At 38.8% G+C, this 19,128-nt stretch overlaps 3 protein-coding genes across 4 annotated transcripts in view; 1 reads left to right on the forward strand and 2 right to left on the reverse strand.

The window, feature by feature from the left end:
- The window catches only part of LOC135708141 (BOS complex subunit NOMO1), a 546,399-nt gene that overhangs the window by 144,292 nt on the left and 382,979 nt on the right, over nucleotides 1-19,128 (forward strand). The window lies entirely within an intron of this gene.
- Nucleotides 1-19,128, reverse strand: part of LOC135708154 (uncharacterized) — a 64,831-nt gene that overhangs the window by 30,392 nt on the left and 15,311 nt on the right. The gene's annotated exons all lie outside the window — the stretch shown is intronic.
- On the reverse strand, nucleotides 8,264-9,676 carry LOC135708195 (uncharacterized). Its single transcript, XM_065230202.1, has 4 exons — nucleotides 9,566-9,676; nucleotides 8,964-9,339; nucleotides 8,435-8,902; nucleotides 8,264-8,376 (listed from the first exon to the last, which is right to left on the reverse strand). The coding sequence occupies exons 1-4, from the start codon at nucleotides 9,662-9,664 to the stop codon at nucleotides 8,264-8,266; spliced, it is 1,056 nt and encodes a 351-aa protein (XP_065086274.1). The 5' UTR covers nucleotides 9,665-9,676.

Consider the following 19,128-nt stretch of genomic DNA (forward strand, 5'->3'; position numbering starts at 1 on the left):
AACCATTGATAACTTTCGATCCTTGCATTTAATCAAAAAATGGTCTTGAGCAAAGTAGTAGCTGGGAAAATACAAATAAAAGTTTTTGATGTAAACCGATGTGGTGAATTATTAGATAGACATGAACAAAAATCTTGGTTTTCCCATAGTAATTCCCATACAAACTTCAAATGGTTTGTGCCATTTCAGTTTCTCACCAAATGGGTTCAAATTTTGAGAGGTTAGTCAGGATCAGATTTGGAATCGTTTAAGTATTGTGGAGCGAAAATTTCAAATTTTGCATCACTCTAATGCACACGAAGCGAAGCGGAACTGCAATAGATAGTAAGAAACGGACGAAGGCTACGGAGAAAACGAAAAGTAATGTAGCGAAGGTATATGGAAGATCATGAAGAAAGAAGACGATGAAAGTTATGGAGAAGAAGCGAAAACAAGAGATGAGCATTCAGATAATGAACCTGAACGAGAGAAAAAGAGCAAATGATAAGAAAACTAATTGAAATTTGAGTTGATTTATAAACACTAACACTCACCCTCACATCACTCCAAATAAAACCACACTCTGTTACACTAAACCAATTGAAATGACATGAATGCATCCGCAGGATGTAAAATGTCAATGATAAAGAACAAGTCGAAGATGACAGGAGCACATACCGTGGTAGAGATAACAATAGCTGCAATTTCCAAACCTACGACTAGATGCCTCGCTTCAGATGACGACTTGAGTGCCGTAAAAATCGATAGAACTGTTTCCAACACATCGTAGGTACATGAGCTAATCGGTGATCATCTCTTTTTGCCAGTGGTGGCCGGGAAGGGAAGTAAACCCCTCACCATCCCTCTCCAACTGGGGAGTTTGGTAAAGAGAAGGGAGATAATCAACTCGATTCATTCATCACACATATTATTGAACAGTCTGCAACATTTGTCGAGTGGATTGTTATTGCCTTACGCGGAGACGACGGACTGGAGCGTGGAAGTTGATATCCCGGATCACACTACTGCAGTCAATATGATTACTAATTATGTCAAAAATAAATAGTCTCTGCAGGTTGATTCGGCGACTCGATAGTGTTTGCAGTCCAATAAGCGCACAACATGGATTATTGGATAGCATTTCATATGACTACTGGAAGGCTGACTTCGATGGAATGACTGCCTTTTTCGAGGGCATAAACTGGGATGAAGAACTGCGTGATCATGACGTAAATATTTCCTCGACTATTTTTACGAATATTATTGTGTATGCAATCGATCAGTTCGTACCGAAGAAAACTCCAGTCAAACCAACTCACCCTCCATGTTTAAACCCTCGTTTGAAACGCCTTAAATCATCTAAACGGGCTGCCTTGAAAAAGTTTTGCAAACTGCGAACTGACGTGTCGAGAAAGAAATACATACGCATTAACAAGCAGTTGAAGCAGCTTAACGAGCAACTCTACCTAGAACACCACCAACTACAAAATATGCTCAAAACTAATCCTAAAAGCTTCTGGAATCACGTGTAAGATCAACGAAAGGAATCGGGTCTGCCCTCCACGCGATGTTCAACGGGGATCGAGAAATGTCTAATGTGGATGGTATCGCGGATCTATTCAGGTCACATTTCTGCAGTGTTTTCGTCAACGAGGAGCTCTCTGACGAACACGTTTCAGATGTAGCAAGTGAGGCTCCCATACGTTCAGTCGTTGAATCTCATCCACCTTTATCGAGAAATGACGTTCAAACAGCAGGCCTTCGCTTAAAAAATTCTTCCAGTATTGACCCGGATTTAATTCCATCTGTTGTGATGAAAAACTGGAGCCTTGATCGCACCACTAGCATTTATATTCAACCTCTCGTTGAATTCTGGAATCTTCCGTGATGGCTGGAAGAATTCTTTTGTTTTTCCTATCTTCAAGAAAGGCGATAAACCGTCAGTAATCAACTATCGAGGCATTGCGGCTCTGCGCGCAGTTTCAAAACTTTTTGAGCTGATAGTTTTGGATTATTTTAAACACACTTGCTCCAGTTACGTTGCCTCCGAACAACATGGCCAACGGCTGAAAGTCTCCTTAATAGATATAAAAAAAAAACAACATGGATTTATGCAGAAGAGATCAAATCTCGTGCAATACACATCTTTTATAATTCGCGAGCTTGAAAAAGGCGAACAAGTTGATGCTATCTACACGGATCTCTCTGCTGCGTTTGATAAAATGAAGCACAAGATTGCTGTTGTCAAATTAGAGCGATTAGGCCCTTTCTAATTGGCTTCGTTCTTACCGCACCGGTCGTCAAATGTCAGTGCAAATATGTGACTCTATTTCTCAGTCGTTTCCGGTTTCTTCTGGTGTACCCCAAGGTAATCATATTGGGCCGTGCTGTATTTGAATGACATTCATTATTCAATCAGGTGTCCGAAGCTATCATATGCGGATGATTTTAAACTGTATTTTGTCGTAAATGATCGTAGTGATTCAGTTCAACATTCCTTCAACAACAGCTGGACGTTTTTGCTACTTGGTGTCACAAGAATAGGATGGTATTGAATGCTTCCCAATGTTCCATCATCAGTTTCTGCAGAAAAAAAATCACCCACCTGCTTTACGTACAGCCTTCATGGTCAGACACTGAATCGGGAGACTACAGTCAAAGACTTAGGAGTCATGTTAGATTGTCAACTAACCTTCAAGGAGCATGTGTCATAAGTCGCCAGTAAAGCATCTTCTCAGCTTGGCTTTATTTTTCGCTTTGCTAAAGATTTCAGAGACACTTCGTGCTTGAAAACGCTTTATTGTTCATTAGTCCGTTCGACACTGGAATACTGTTCAGTAGTTTGGGCGCCGTTTTACAACAATGCCACGAATCGACTTGAGTCTATTCAGAGGAGATTTGTTCGCTATGCTCTTCGTTGGCTACCCTGGAGAGAACCTGTAAACCTCCCTAAATATGAAAGTTGATGTAACTTGCTGAGCCTACAACTTCTCAGTGTTCGCCGTGACGTCGCTAAGACTGTCTTCATCGCCGATCTCCTGCGTTCGGACATTGACTTTAGTCCACTTTTTCACCACTTTAACATTAATATAAGACGAGTCAATTTGCGAACCTACTCTTTCTTTACGATCCCGACTTCTCGCATAAACTATGGTGCAAACTAATCAATTACTAGCATGTGTCAAATTTTTAATAAATGTTATAACTTTTTTGACTTTAATGCTTCCCGTGCTAACTTTAAGTATTTATTTTATAATGTTTTATCATCCTGATTAAGTAAAGATCAATGTTTCCTGATTTAGTTTAAGTATATATGTATCTGTAGGATTTTAGGTTATCTGTTGATACGAAAAGAAGAGGTTTTCCGCCCACTTGAGAAGGGGCAAGGTAGGTCCTTCTGAAGTGGGCTTTTCCCTCTCAAATAAATAAATAAATAAATCTGCGTTCGTATGGTGGTAGGATATCGGGATTGGTCCATGGAAGCTGTCGTCCGAACCTGAGCCCAGAAGTGTTCTCCATATTCAAGAACATTACGAATCAAGGAGCAGTACAATGTTTTCAAAGCGTGCACATCATCCCTCCCTTAGCTCAGTCGGTAAAGGCGCAGCTACAAAGCAAGACCATGCTGGAGTTGGCTGGGTTCGATTCCCGGTGCGGTCTAGGAATTTTTCGGGTTGGAAAATTTCTCTACTTCCCTGGGCCACACAATTATACTAATGCAGAAATGGTACAGGCATCGAAAGCTCTCAAATTAATAACTGTGGAAGTGCATCTAGAACACTAAGTTGAGAGCACGCTATAAGCTAATATGCGATATTACAATAAGCTTGAAATGCGAAGAAGAAGAAGAAGAAGAATACATCATCGAATTGCAACACAGGAATCCAAGCAAGGAATTGCTCTTTGCAATTGACCTCTTTGTCAAGCAGTTTTGGCGTGACTTTCTACCAGCGATTTCACAAAACTGGACCAACTAATTTCTATTTTTTAATGAAACGCACAAATGTTGGCTGCTTTTCTCATGGTTCTAGAAGAAAAAATCTCAAAATAATGTTTTATTTCAAAGTTCGAGTGGTGGTAAACTTCATTTTACCTGCTCGAATGAAGTGGTTAATTGACAGAAATATATATGCTCGTTGAATCTAAGTTTGCTATCCGCGGTAAGTCCAAGATCTTTAATAGAATCAACTCGTTCAAGCGGCAATTGATTCATCGAATAATTAAAATATGATCGGCGAGTGATTACCGGTGAAGGTGATGACTTTGCATTTGGTAGTGCTTGCTTGCATTCCGTTCATCTGACACCACGATGTTAACCGCTCGATGTCAGTTTCTAGTGCACAACAATCTAGGATCGATTTGATCACACGGTAGACTTTCAAATCATCAGCATATAATAACTTACAGGAACTCAAGTGGTCACACACGTCGTTAATAAATAAAACGAAGATAAGAGGTCCTAAATGGCTCCCTTGTGGAACTCACGATGGTATATCAAACACATCGTATCATTAACCTTAACGAAGGTCTTCCTGGATGATAAATATGATTTTAATCAGTGAACGACCCACGGCGGAAGACCAAGGCAGCTCAGCTTTGTGTCATGGGGGACTTTGTTGAAAGCCTTAGAGATGTCAATGTAAAGGGCGTCTACTTGCTGACGCTTTTCTAAGCTACCAATAAGAGTGTTGGTGTAGGATATCGTCTAGCGCTTTTTCATGAATCCATACTGGAACTCCGAGATTATAGATTGCACAGCTGGATACAACTTGTCATGCAGAAGACTTTCGAGAACTTTGGGCAAACAATTAAGGATCGAGATAGGTCGGTAGTTTTCCACGCTGTGAATGTTACCTGACATGAAGATCGGTGTAATTGATGCAAGCTTTCAGGAATCCGGAAAAAAGGAGTAAACGATTGAAGATAGACATAACGGGTCTGCCAACGATGCTACACAATTCTTGATGAAGGACGGTGGAATACGATCCAGACCTGGGCGTTGTATACACCGAGCAAAGAGCTTTGAAAATAGCGTCATGTCTGAAGTTAAGCTGCTGCAGACGAATTTCAATTCTTATTGAAAGGTCCCGCTATTTATACCCTTCGGAGAGTGAGAGCACCCTCCTTAAGCGCGCCCCCTTTGTCAGTCAAAATTGGATTCCTTAGCAACAAAATTAAGCAATGACACCGATAATGACCATGCAGCATAATCCTAGTCTTAACCACTTCAACCTAGGGAACAACGAATAGAAGATTAGGAATCACATAGCTGACTAACTCATTCTTCCCTTGTTTCAAGATCATCCTCGTTGGACAAAGCCGAGTATTGTCACTATCAACAAGGCATAAAAAGTAACAAGGACTAAGATGTGTTCCTTTGGTTACTGACTAAGAGGAAGAGGAGACAATACGGGGTCGAAAACGAACCACTTTTCTGTCAAACGTGAACCAGCTCGTGATTGGCCGATTTGAAGTGCGTAAGATAGGGATATAGATAGATATAGATAAAGAAAGAGATAGGGATAAAATAGTAAGAAGCCAGTTGTCTCCTCTTTGTCTTAGGTTACTGAAAAATCCTGTTCGCCTAGTTTGAAGTAGTCGGGACTAGGAATCGGTGATAGAAACGAAAAGGTGATCTACCCACGTAACGGGGCCCATGCTTGGCATACACAGTTTTGGTCACGAACTGCTTATTTGCTAATAACTTTGCACACAGTTGACAAAACATAGTTCTGTTTGAAGCAGTAGATAGAATAAAGTTTATGCTTGTAATAGGTACCTAAGAAAAAGTAGATTTTAATTCTAGTAATAAACTGTATTTGTTTTTGCACATCTTGGACTTTAAGAGTAAAAATTCATTGGTGTTGATTCAAATGTTAAGATCTACCAACTCTTTGTATATCTATAGTAAGTTATGATCCTAAACTTTAAAGAAAATCAATTTTCAATAACTGAATGAAAAGTTATTTTTTTTTGTTTTTTTATGATGATGATGGTCTCACCTCTTACCCCTACAAAGGTTTGAGCTGGACGATTTATCTTTAAGATAATTGAATATGACATTTTAACCAGGTTGGCAAACAAAATCGAACTGGTTTCAGTTACAGATATAAATTTCCTCTAGAGATTACAGTTGCTTCACAGCGATATAAATGTGGAAAAGCTCAGGCGTCCACCTCTTAGTTCGCCTTTTTTTCCACCAAAAATATAAGTATTACGAGCAACCAAGAGTTAATGAACAATCAACAAAGCATCCTATTACACTAGCAACCTCGCAATCTGATGCTATCATAATTTTCAGCAATGTCAGGAATGCTCACGAACCCCTAACATTTGCCAGAAAACTTACTACTAACTCAAGGTTTCTTCCAAATAAGCTTCAAAATTGCATTTTTTTTATCAAATGTTAAATTCAGTCCTCTATATCCGTAATACGCGCGCGAGGCTCAAACCTTTGTAGACTACTTTTTTTTTAATTAATCTACTATTAAATCAAATATTAAAAATCCATCATCACCCTCGTGGCGAACAGAAATAGTTTTTGCAGTGCTACAATAATTAATAAAAAGTCGTTATGACAGCTATCCAAATAAAATAATCCGTTAGAGATAACTTCGTCAAGATACATAATTTGTCAATTCATAAAAAAATCACTGGATAACTGTTCAAAATACAGCTTTAACGTGTAAAATGCAGTGTCTTTTAAATTCTGTAAGTGTTGCTAAGCGTTTGATATGTCTAGGCATCGAATTTAAAACATTTATTCCTTTATAATATAATGAATTTTGTGAAGCACAAGTCAAGAAATGTGGTGTTCTTATTTCAACCGCGTTTATAGTATTATATCTATGAAAGTCACTTCCTCTTTCAATTCGATCACACAAATATCGAGGCCGGTTTGCTGCTGTTAACTACTTTAAAAATGAACACCATAGTCAAATATACAATTCTTTGCTTCACCGACAACCATTGTAAGGCGTCTAACATCAAAGTTGAGCAAGTGAATCTATTACATCTCAAAATCAAACGCATTATTTTATTCAAAATTTCATAACAATCGGTTTAGGTTATTGGTGATGTCATCGGTTATTGAGATGTCATCGAAACAAGAAGAAAATCGCCGGAGAATTTTGCGCGCCGTCATGGAAAATCCGACTGCGACCATGAGATGGATCGGAAGACAACTGGCAATCACCCATACAACTGTGTCTCGGGTGGTAAAATCGTTTAAGGAGTCCCAGACGACCGAGCGGTTGGCTGGAAGTGGAAGAAAATCGAAGACAGCTGACCCTGTGAAGGCCCGGAGGGTGTTGAATTATTTTAAGCGTAATCCGAACCTTTCGATTCGCGACGTGGCTCTGATGGCAAAGTGTTCCGCCTGGTTCGTTCAGCAAACCATGAAACGAGCTGGACTTCGTGTATTCAAGGTCCGGAAGGCACCGAACCGGCGTGATCAACAAAACACGGCGGCCAAATCCCGCGCAAGGAAGCTGTATCGAGAGTGGTTAACGAAACCGATGTGTGTGGTTATGGATGCCGGGGCTGGAGTTCTACGTTGCCAAATCACGGTTTGATGTTCCGGAAGAAGAAAGTGGACAAATTCGCCAAAAAATACTTGCTCGGGCAGGCCTAATGCCAATGCGGTAAACTGAGTAAACCGTACATCACAATGGGTACCATCCCCGAGCAAAGTTTGCTAACATATTGATAACACGTTTTGTTACCTGGTTATCAATCCATTGATAACTAGGTTTGATTTCAGTTTGGTTGAATAAACAGGCAACAAAACATAATTGATAACTAAAATTTGATCCATAGATAACATTGAAAAAACTGATTGTGCTATCATAATAAACAGCTTGATAACTAATCCTGTAACGTAAATTTATTATAATAATAACTCATTAAGCTATGAACCAGATATCATTGCTGAACATTGATAACAGGTATAAGATAACAAAATGAGTTATCATGCTGTTTTTTTAGCCATAATTTATACATAATAATTTCGACCTATTTTAAATTTCAGTTTATTGGAATAACATTTGATTGTTAGTTTTCATTACTTTATTGGTCTTTCAAAGATGTCTTTACAAAAAACAAATCTAACTCGAATGATACATTCAGATCTTCAAAAAATTAAGTAACAAATGGAAAAATGCTACGACTTTTTCAATTTGATTTGACGCTGCTCTGTGATAAAACTGATTGTAACAAGCTAAAATTGTTCCCATAAAAATAAAAAACAAAATAAAAATAAACCATGAAATGCCTCTCCATGTGCTTATCGCGAAGCATTGGCAATCACTCGTGTCATCAGACGTCCTGCATTTTTGTAGCATGTATTTGCAGTAGCAGAGTCATCACGAAGAAAAATGCGACGATCGTAAAGGCGTCCTGTAAGATTTAAATCAAATTAGTTACAACAATCTAAACATGCATCATGTATTCATACTTTTTATCCATCGCACTTTTACTGGGTCCAACGGCACTTTTGCAGTTTCTCCTTCAGTTTCGTCACCCGTTGCTTCACCATCACCTGTATCATGTGTATTTTCAACTGGACAAACTGCATCCTTCTTCTTTGGGCGACCGGATGGATTGTTCGATCGACGGCCTGTCACCGAACGTCCAACAAAACCATCCGGGAAAAGCTGCATCATCAGAAACTTCACAAACAAATAATCCTTGTCGCCTGCTTCGTGAGACAACCGCTGTAGCGTTTCACAATCTAGGAATCCTTCCTCTTCCTTGAATGGCTTCTCAGGTGTTGGCAGAAGTTTCGAAGTCAAAGAATCCAGCAGCTTTGCGTTCTGGGCTTCCAGTTGTGCATTTCTCAACAGCAAAGCATCCTTCTCCTTCTGCAGGGACTCCGATAATTTCTTATAGTTCTCAACCTCATCCAACTTCCCACACGAGCATTCTACAACATAAAAAACACCAAAAATATACTATCTTCTTTGATTCAACAAAAAACATCATACCTGATTGAGTATTCACAATAACAACTTCTGGCGACGATCCACAAGCTCCATTTCCCTTATCGTAGAGTTGCTCAACGTGTACGATTTGAATTGAGTTTTCAGGAATACCGTTGTTTGATGCACATGGGACAGTTTCCCACTCCTGGAGCAGTTGCTCAATAGATTTTTTGCGGCTGTATGTGCGTGTGGCCTGCGGGGGTGGTGCCGACGACGTCGGTTCAACCATGTCAATCTCTTCTGCACCGACGTTACTCTCAAAATTGTATTCTGGAACCATTATCATTTCTGAGCTTGATGGCTCCCACTGCAGGTCAATTGGTTTCTCACTTTTTGCATTCTTTCCTTTTCGTTGTGCTGGGTTTTCCAACAGTTCTTGCTGCAATGAAAATAATATAGGTTATGTAATTGGATTCGGTTGAACGACCAAATGTCAGTAGCATTTTTTCAAATTGTGCCTGAAAACTCGGCAAGTATCAGTTTAATCAATGCAGTGGATTTATTTGATACATTTATCAATGGGAAAAATGGCAACATGTAAATCAAACAGTTTTTTACTTGATTTGATGATATCAGATGCGCTAATCATGTGAGGTTATAATTACCTTCAATTCTGGAAGTGACTGCACAACAAAACTAAGATTTTTGTTCGCGGCCTGCTTAAGCACGCGTTTTTTGGCAACATTCAACCGTTTACGACCCATTTTATGTATACCAACGATTCACACCCGAGTTTTTTAAACAACGCACAGCAAATAAAACAACAAAAATTTCGCGACGACAGCACCAACAACTCACAAGTTCCCGACGGAAAGCGAACAGACAATGACATTTGATAACCAAGAATCATTCATCAATGAGGTATAGGGATAGCAGATAGCCAAATATCTATGTATTAGTGAACCGAAAAATTTGAAACGCGCGCAGTGACGTCACTGTTTGCATGGGCAACATATACGGAGTGTTACTCACACTATTTTAACTACTGTTTCGCCTGTTTTATCCAGTTTATTGAGTTACGGTTGAATTTTTCATCAGGGCCTAAGACACTTTAACACATTCACATATTGAGATATTTCAAAAACACCAATAATCTATTAAACTTATGAGGAGTCACAGACATTTACACTGACTTCTTCTGCCAATTTATCGTGCATCTATTTTTTAATGTTAGCAATCATTTTCCATGCATGGGAAATTTATTAAGAAACATTGTTAGGCCCTTATGAAAAATTCATGCCATTTTTACAAGACAATTTGTATTATATTTCAATGTGTGTTATTCTAGTTGGTCATTTTTGTGTTCAATAGTCCGATAAGCTAGATTCCCACAACAATGGACAATCGGCGTAATAAACGACATTATTTTATGTCCACTAAGCTTCAGAACAAGAAATATTTACAGAAGGTTATTGCATTAAGCAAAGCTTGAAATATAAATAAGTTTGTTTTTTTTTTATTTCAGAGAAATAAACCAAAAACAGAATTTATATTACAACATGAGTTCAGTAATGGCGTACAATCAGAAACAGTGCATTCCAACGATTCTGCTCATATAGGTCTTGATTCGGCAAATGAAATTTATCATTGTGATCGTGAAAACAGTGCCTTGAGATTCAATGCAGACGATAACTCAAATTCTATTGATTCAGAATCTTCAGAGACATTGAGTGTGCAGAATGTTCTTGACGACAACAAAGAAGACTGTTCAGAAAGTTTTTCTGAGTCAGGTTCAGAGTCATCTGATGTTTTCAATGATTTAAATCAGAACTACAATTCCGACGAGCATCGCTCAGGTGAAAATCAATCGGAATGCTTTAACAGTAAGGTAGGGTCATAGCTGTAGAGTTACGAAAAACTTTAATTTACTGCACGTTTATTTATTTATAGGCGTTTTTTGACGGAAGCAACAATATTAAATTTGATTCTGTTCTCACAATAGGAGAAGCACGTTTCATGATTCTAAATTATTATATTAAGCATCACCTAACGCAAACAGCTTTGGTAGATCTGCTTAAAATGATAAACCTGATGGCAGGCTATAAAATATTCCCGGAGTGCTTTGAAGCATTTAACGCCTCTTTTCCTTACCCGTACGAATATTCCAGAGTATATTATTGTACTGAATGCCAACAAGGAATTGGAAAATCGGTACCAGCCAAAGATGCTGTCTGTTCAATTCCCGAGTGTGAAAGTAATAAGTTTGATTTCTTTATTACCATTCCAATTGAGCAACAATTGAGAGAAACTATGATCAAATATCGCAAAGAAATATCAGATTACGAAAAACTTGTTGAAAAGGAAGGCATAAGCGATATCAATCAAGGCAAAGTAGTGAAGGAGATCCATAAAAAAATCAAAGGAAAGACAATAACTTTGTCAGTGAACACAGATGGTGCAGCAGCATACCGCTGGAGTATCAACAAGCCATGTTACCCCATCTTTGTCGTCATTAACAATTTACCACCTCGTATTCGCTTCGATAAGAACAACTTATTATTGGCCGCCATCTGGTTGAATAAGGGTGAACCGAATATTCCACTTTTCTTCCAAGAGTTTTGTGAAGAAATGACGAAACTGAGCAACTCGTTCACTATTGAGTCTGATGTATACCATGTGTTAGTCATACAGAACTGCTTGGATTCCGTTGCAAGACCAAAACTTCAAAACTCTACCCAATTCAATGGAAAATTTGGTTGTTCTGTTTGCTATCATGAGGGTAAACTTGTAAATGGTAACCAAATTCGATACCCATTTAAGGCATGTGATAACAGGAACCATTGTGAGACTCGTAGTCTTATGATAGAGGCACATCATACTGGGAAGCCTGTTAAAGGAATCAAGGGGCTGTCGGTATTTCTGTCAATCCCACATTTCGACATTGTGAATGGTAGTATACTGATTTAGTAGCTATGAGTAAGTTAATTTATTTTTGAACTTTAAGGTTTCTCACCGGATTATATGCATTCTGTTCTACTCGGCGTTGTCAAACATTTATGGGAATTGTTTACAGCCTCATCAAATCACACTAAGCCTTATTACATTGGTAAGAAGATGTATGAAGTTGAAAGAAGAATGCTGACCATCAGAACACCAAGCTTATTTTCTCGGTACCCGGGAAAAATCGAGGACATGAAAAAAAATAAGGCAAGTGATTGGGAGAACATGCTTTTCCATTATTTTTACCCATGTGTTGTTGGAATCCTGCCGAAGAAATATCTGGATCACTTCATGGTACTTTCATCATGTATTTTTCAACTACTTGATACGCATTTGACGGAAAAAACCATTGACTTTGTTGATAAGCAACTGAAAGATTTCGTTCGTAAGTTCCAAAAGTTATATGGAGAAGAGCATATGTATTTTAACATCCATCTGTTAATCCACTTATCTGACAGTGCCAAGAATTTCGGGGCATTGTGGAACTCGTCACTCTATCCATATGAAAATGGAAATGGGATGATTTTGGGGTTCAGAACCGGAAACAATCGACCAGTCGTTCAAATTGCAAGTAAGTTTATGTTAAATCGCATTTGCCAGACCGCATCTTTTTTGAAAAATGATTTGATCAGTAAGTGGCATTCTCAACTATGGAGCTCCAAACCGATACACCGCTTAAAATTTGACCGTGCATTAATTTTTGATCTACCCGATTCGTTACACATTGACGAAGGACTTTCAGAGCAAGAATTCACCCGCTATGAAAAATTCACCTACGATGGTGTTCAATATTGTACCAGAGAAAGATGTAAAACGCTAGGCTACAACGATTCCTTTATACAAATTGGAGCTGGTTTCTACCATGTTGAACATGCGTTAGTTGATAGAAACGATAGAATTTATATAATTGGCAGGAAATTGATCACAACTGAAATTTATAACAACATGTACTCCTATAAAAATAGCTCTGAGTATTATCTAAAAGAAGTTCAACATCACATTCGACCTTGTGTTAGTGTGTCAGTTTTAAATGGAAATACCAATGTAAATTACATTTCAGCTTGCAAGCCAAATACGCAAATAAATTAAGTATGTGGCAATTACCTTTATAATCAAAATATACAAAATAAATAAAATGTCAAGGGTGACTTTTCTTCATGATAACAACAGATAACAAAACAAGTTATCGCTCAAAACGATTAGTTGATAACAGAGAAAAACAACATTAATTCTAGTTAACAAAATGAGTTATTGTGATGTTATGCGCTTGTTATTAAACTTTGCTCGGGTCAACAGCAAAATTTACCGCACCGAGTGCCTCCAGAAGCGTCTGTTGCCCTTCCTGCGGTCCCACGGAGGCGAGACATTATTTTGGCCGGACCTGGCATCATGCCATTACGCGTGATCGACGTTGGATTGGTACAGAAACAATAACGTTGTTTTTGTACCAAAAACCGCCAACCCCCCAAATTCACCAGAGATTCGTCCGGTGGAAAGATTTTGGGCCATAATGAAGGCCAAAGTTCGAAAATCGTCCAAGGTGTTTAAGAACGAGCTGGAGTTGAAGAAAGAATGGATGAAAGTGACCAAAAAGATCGGCTCCACCATTACATAAAATGCAATGGGGGGTCTTAAGGGAAAAGTGCGGGCTTTCAGCGATGAAAAGGAAATTGAATAAAGTAATTATGCCGAAAAATAATCCATATGTATTAGTTCATTCCCTAAAAGTTTCAAGAAAATCCAACTTAAAATAAATTTTTGGCGAACACTTGTGTCTGGTGCATTTTTTTCGAGTACAGGCCTTATCTGTCGCTTGTATAGAGATTAGTGACGCCAGTCTTCTTGATATCAAGAGTAAATTTTAAAATATCCGTATCTATACTATGTAAACAAAGATTCAAACGACAATTTTTTGAAACTCTTTGCTTACCCACGCAAGCAAACACCACCATAATGTAGTGGAATGTTTACCTTACCTGATGTTAGTTTGCGAGCGTTGAGTTTCAACAAATTGACGTTTGAATCTATGTTTTTGAAAGAAGATATGTCTATTTGAGAATTCACTCTTGATGTGATGTATTCGCTTTAAGTCTAGAATATACTTTTACCCTAACACGTCACGTTTTTTAGCAACCGCTCCGCTCGTTTAACTTACGTATATTCTATACTCCACCTCAAGGAACCACAATAAAGGTAAATATATTTAGATGTTTCTGTTCCAGAATAAAATATTCCTCTTTGTTGCTTAGTGTTATAGACTTTTAGAAAGTTTTAAAACATTGATAAAACTTGCAATTTTACTTGGGTTGTGCCCCTTAAATTCTGTAAAATGAGCTAAATTCCTACTGCTGACAGCCTTGAAGTAAATTATCCTTAAAGCGGCACCAAATGTTTTGCGACTGATTGAGTGCAGCTCGATCAAATTAGCTCGAAAAGGCGACCGAGTTAATTACATTTTCCGCTACTTTCGATCACTCTGCTAGAAAACTTTCCGGCACTGCTGCTGTGGCTGTGTGTCGCCACCACAATTTTATTAACTCGTGAAGGTACACGCAATAAGAGCCATCGGTTGATGTGTCCTCTTATCTCAATCGGATTTGTCTGAATTTGTGCCATGCGGAATAGCGAATTGTTTTTAGGTGGATTTACGAGCAATTTGATATTGATTTTTCCCGACCGGGATGCGAGTGGACTTCAGTGCTATCTATATTGTTTAGTGGTTTCGCACCAGTCAGGACGTCAAAGGGCAAATTTCGCTCTCACTGTTCCATAAAACCGATCGCAATAAATTTTCATTTCCAATCCAACTGGTGTGCACAAATTCCATTCCATTCTGGAATTGGCAGGGTCAATAGGACGGACCGAAGGAAGCTGTTATATAAAAGCTGGATACAAATTATTTCCATTCCATCATCGCAAACACTCAAAAGCAGGTTGGGCCATTCCGATTTACCGTAAAAACAGTCAATATAACCTTTATTCGAAATCCAATCGATCGAAAGGATCGTGTAAACGAGAAATAACTCGAGAATCAAATGCTATTGTTACCCTTTTGCCATGCTACATTTGGTCCTAGCAGCGACGTCAACGACGAAGGAATCGGATCATCCTGATTCTTATAGCAACGCCTTCTCCTGCTACCCTGCTTAACTAAGGTCGGTACCGGCATGAAGCGTGGGAATCGATCCATAATCAATGGAAATTAAATTGAATTGGATACATTCGCTCTTTCGGAAAATACCCCCATCAAAACACCCACGCTGATGCTGGTCAGGAGATGCAACGTTCGGCGTGTTCCACGGAACGAAAATACAGAAGTAGCAAATATCGATTACATTCGCTGCTCTTCTCGTCCTCCCCATCAGCAATATGCATGTTAAACTGATAACAAGTATCTAAAAAGAAGATAAAAATAATAATAAGAAAAAAACTCTGAAAGCCACTTACCGATGCCGTTCATCTTCATTTTCCGACCTGTTAAAGCATGGAATTGTGGCGCAATCGAATGAACTTCCGTCCATAGATAGATAGCTACATAGAAGATGATGATCGACAGGAGGACCATCAACATTGTCATCGTAGTCGTCGTTGTGGGAGGGATAGACGCAGACAGATCAACGTTTCCATGCCAACTCATTGGTACATTGTCAAATGCAGTGACTGAAATTTATGGCTTCTGCCAAGAGCATTACCATTTCACCGCACTCAGCGTAATCGAGTGGATTCTACCATTTCATCATGGGGACGGATTGGTTTCGATTTGTATCCACTGGATTAAACAGACTGTGCGGTTTATCCATATTCGATTAGATGTGTTTCACGGGTGGGAAGGCGCAACGATTGGCTTCGGGTTGATTTGTGTGCTTCGTGGGGTGAGATTTGCATGTGTCAAAATGTTGAAGAGATATGCGGTTCATGTTAATTTTGGGTGGATTTAAACGAAACTCGAAGATCAAAACATTGCATTAATAAGTTCCAATTGGATCTTTACACCCACCGTCATTGGACCAGTTGTAAATTGAAAGCTCTCGAAGTCCATACCAAATTTATGTTCGTATACAGTGTGTCAAGCATAATGCTACACGCTATTTCAAAACTACCCAAATTTGGGTAGAATCCACCCAGATCCGTCAAAACTGAACCTACCCAAAAATGGGTAAACTGTGTTGGGAGTGACAAGTTGACAAATGAACAACATTGACATCAATACGATCGACGTTGTTCATTTGTCAACTTGTCACTTCCAACACAGTTTACCCATTTTTGGGTAGGTTCAGTTTTGACGGATCTGGGTGAATCCTACCCAAATTTGGGCAGTTTAGAAATAGCGTGTACTCTATACCCACACTGAAAAAAGTTTTCACTTAGTTTCTATTAGGAACGCACATAGTATTTTTCCAAAAACAAAAACAATGATTTTTTCCTGAATATTACATAGCATTAGAAATTCTATATGAGAAATCATATAGATTGCATTGGACACATCACGTTCATGTGATTTAATAATGCAATTTCCAATTATGGGATCACATGAAAGTTATGTGAAATTCACATGGATATTTTCCACTGGTTATGTGATTTATTTTATGAGTGCAGGTAAGTTGAGGCGGGTCAACTGATTATATTACTGAGCTAAAAATCACAGACACGCAGACGTAAGTTTTTAAAGAAATATTCTTTAAAAATAATGTCATGGAACGCACTAACGACCTCTCGCAAGCTGACGTAAAATGCGTGTACGACGATTGAGGAGAAAGAGCTACGTCTGTTTGTCTATGCAAAAATTTTGCACTAGCCGATTCTACTAGCTCTTGATCGTTCGGTTTGCACCCATTCGCACTTGGCACTGAATGAGTTTTACATTCTTTCAGTTTATCGCCTATTTCATTGTCCAGTTAGGTATCCGTTTCGAATCTCCGAGCCTGCTGAATTTACATATGGTCAGCAACCCTTTATCGATCTCGGATGGCTATTTTGTGGTGCTCGTGCCAGTCACAAAGCACAGTGGGCCAAAAAAAAAATTTGGTTGATTAAAATAGTTTTAGTGTTTGTCGCAAAGATGACGCAGCCATACAAACTTTTTTTTTGTTTCGAACGCTAGAGACTTACTATCGTGGGCAAAGTTGTAAAGCTGTGGTTAAATGCTTGTTCGATGAATGTGATGATGATGTGATGATGTGAGTGTTATTATGTCTGTTTGTCTATGTTTTTTATCATTTTTCGTCGATCGGTTTTGGTCCAGCCAATCTGGCTTCACATTGCGAATCTCGAAACGAAAAACTTTTTGTAAGCACGTTTGTATCAAAAACTTTTTCGGTTTTGAGATGCGCAATGTGGCCCCTATTTCCAGAACAGTACTTTTATTATTAGACTACTAAAAAAGAAACATCGGAAATGTCGGCTGCGGCAATACCTTAACCTATTATCGTCAGGGGGTAAACAAAGTTCTAGAGCTCTTAAATTTGGCCAATAGATGCTCTGAAACACAAGGTATCTACATTCCAAAATGTAGATGTTGTTTACACCCTGACGATAATAGAATAAAGTATTGCCGAAGCCGTCATTTACTCTAATGATATTACTAAGCACAACCCACGCTTTACCTCTCTTTGTTTGAATGGGTTTGAAAAAAAAAATTGAAATATTTCGGTCAAAGATTACTTTTATATTGATTCACCTTTGCATACGTACCGTTAGATTTGATAAAGAGTCACAAATTGTGGAGATATTGTTTAAAATCTAACACTGCTTCTTGATTCTAAATTCGTTCTACGAGTTTCAATTCCGCCCTAATGCATTGAAACGCCATTAGATTTTCTTCGTCCTACGGATAAACGTAGAAAAGGGGGATTCGCTAGGAGCGCTTCTTTTGTTTTGAGAGCAATGAGCGTAAATATTCATACAATGCGCTCTAATAGGATTTATGTTGTAGCTAATGAACTAACGCATCGCAACGAACTTATTATTGATTTGTGCACGGTGAAATCATTGATATTATTGATCTTTTCTGATCGATAGTATGGACATGGGCGATTGCGAAGAAGTAGCGCTCTACCCTATCAGTTATTCAAAATTAAGTTCAAATAGATTAGTATTCCTCAATATATCTCAGAGGTTTATTGAGATATATTTGAGATATTTGAATTTGAGAACAGGGCTTAATAATAGCCACGTCGGTCATAGCTTGTTATGGTAGTCTGACCAATGCGTACAAACCAAATCGAAAGTCGCGTGAAAGTAGAACTTAATGAAGGCCTAAGTGCCTTGCTTACTGAGCAGAAAAACATGGTCCCAGGTTATTTCATATTAAAGAGATTGTTTATCGTGTATTTTGCGAAACTTGTCAACGTTGTCGGTGCCGGATTTTAATGATTAAAAAAATTGAGTAACGGTACGATGTGATATGAGGGGCTCGGTGGCCTTAGATCGACCGTTTTTGCTTACTGAGTAGAACATCATGAGTCTAATCTCAGGCCCATCCACATTCAAGATTCGTCTTTCGTTTTATTTGTTAATATGACTACATGGTAATAGCAGCAACGCGATGATTGAAAAGGGGCCCGTTTGCCTAGTGGCAAAAGTTTTTGCGTACTGAGCAGAAGACCGTGGGTTCAATCGCAAGCTCCTTCGCATTATATGATCGTTAGGACATCCATTCAGTTTATCGTTTACCAAAACGAACCCTGCTGCAAACCCAACCCTCTTACCCAACATCCCAGTGATTTCATCAAAGCAAGTGTCACGTCAACAAATTCCTACCCATTCCTTTCTTAACCTGGTGCGGCCGGCGCTGGTATTGCCGAGTTTTAGATCACCAGTTTTTACACATTGTGGATGAATTATAGTCCCATGCATCGTCTATTGGTTCTCTGTGCAATTACAACTGATCTGGAAATAACAGAGTAGTAACCGTGGGCGCTCAATCAAGGTCACTTTCCGTTGGACTCACACTCTATCGGATTGGGTTCTCAGACAGCAATCTATGCGCCTGTGGTGACGGTTACGACCACATCGAGCATGTTGATTGGTCTTGTACTTTATGCTGTGTTGCCAGATCTGACTTGTATGGATTCTTTAGATCCCGAGGGAAACAACTTGCTACACCTGTTAGAGACTTTCTGGCAAGTCGCAATCTCGTATATATGAAGATGATTTGAAAATTTTCTAAAACGGATTGATTTGAATATTTAGGAGTATTTAGTAGCCGTGGTTCAGAGGATTGGACATG

Source organism: Ochlerotatus camptorhynchus, unplaced genomic scaffold (genome assembly GCF_037179485.1).
Source record: "Ochlerotatus camptorhynchus isolate MF236.1 unplaced genomic scaffold, CSIRO-AGI_Acam_v1.1 ptg000328l, whole genome shotgun sequence".
In the NCBI taxonomy this organism is placed as follows: Eukaryota; Metazoa; Arthropoda; class Insecta; order Diptera; family Culicidae; genus Ochlerotatus; species Ochlerotatus camptorhynchus.

Coding starts and splice junctions, on each gene's coding strand:
- LOC135708195 (XM_065230202.1), bottom strand. CDS start 9,664: ATGGGTCGTAAACGGTTGAATGTTGCCAAAAAACGCGTGCTTAAGCAG. Junction 8,903..8,963: donor TATTGTGAATACTCAATCAG/GTATGATGTTTT, acceptor TTTATGTTGTAG/AATGCTCGTGTGGGAAGTTG. Junction 8,377..8,434: donor AAAAGTGCGATGGATAAAAA/GTATGAATACAT, acceptor TAAATCTTACAG/GACGCCTTTACGATCGTCGC.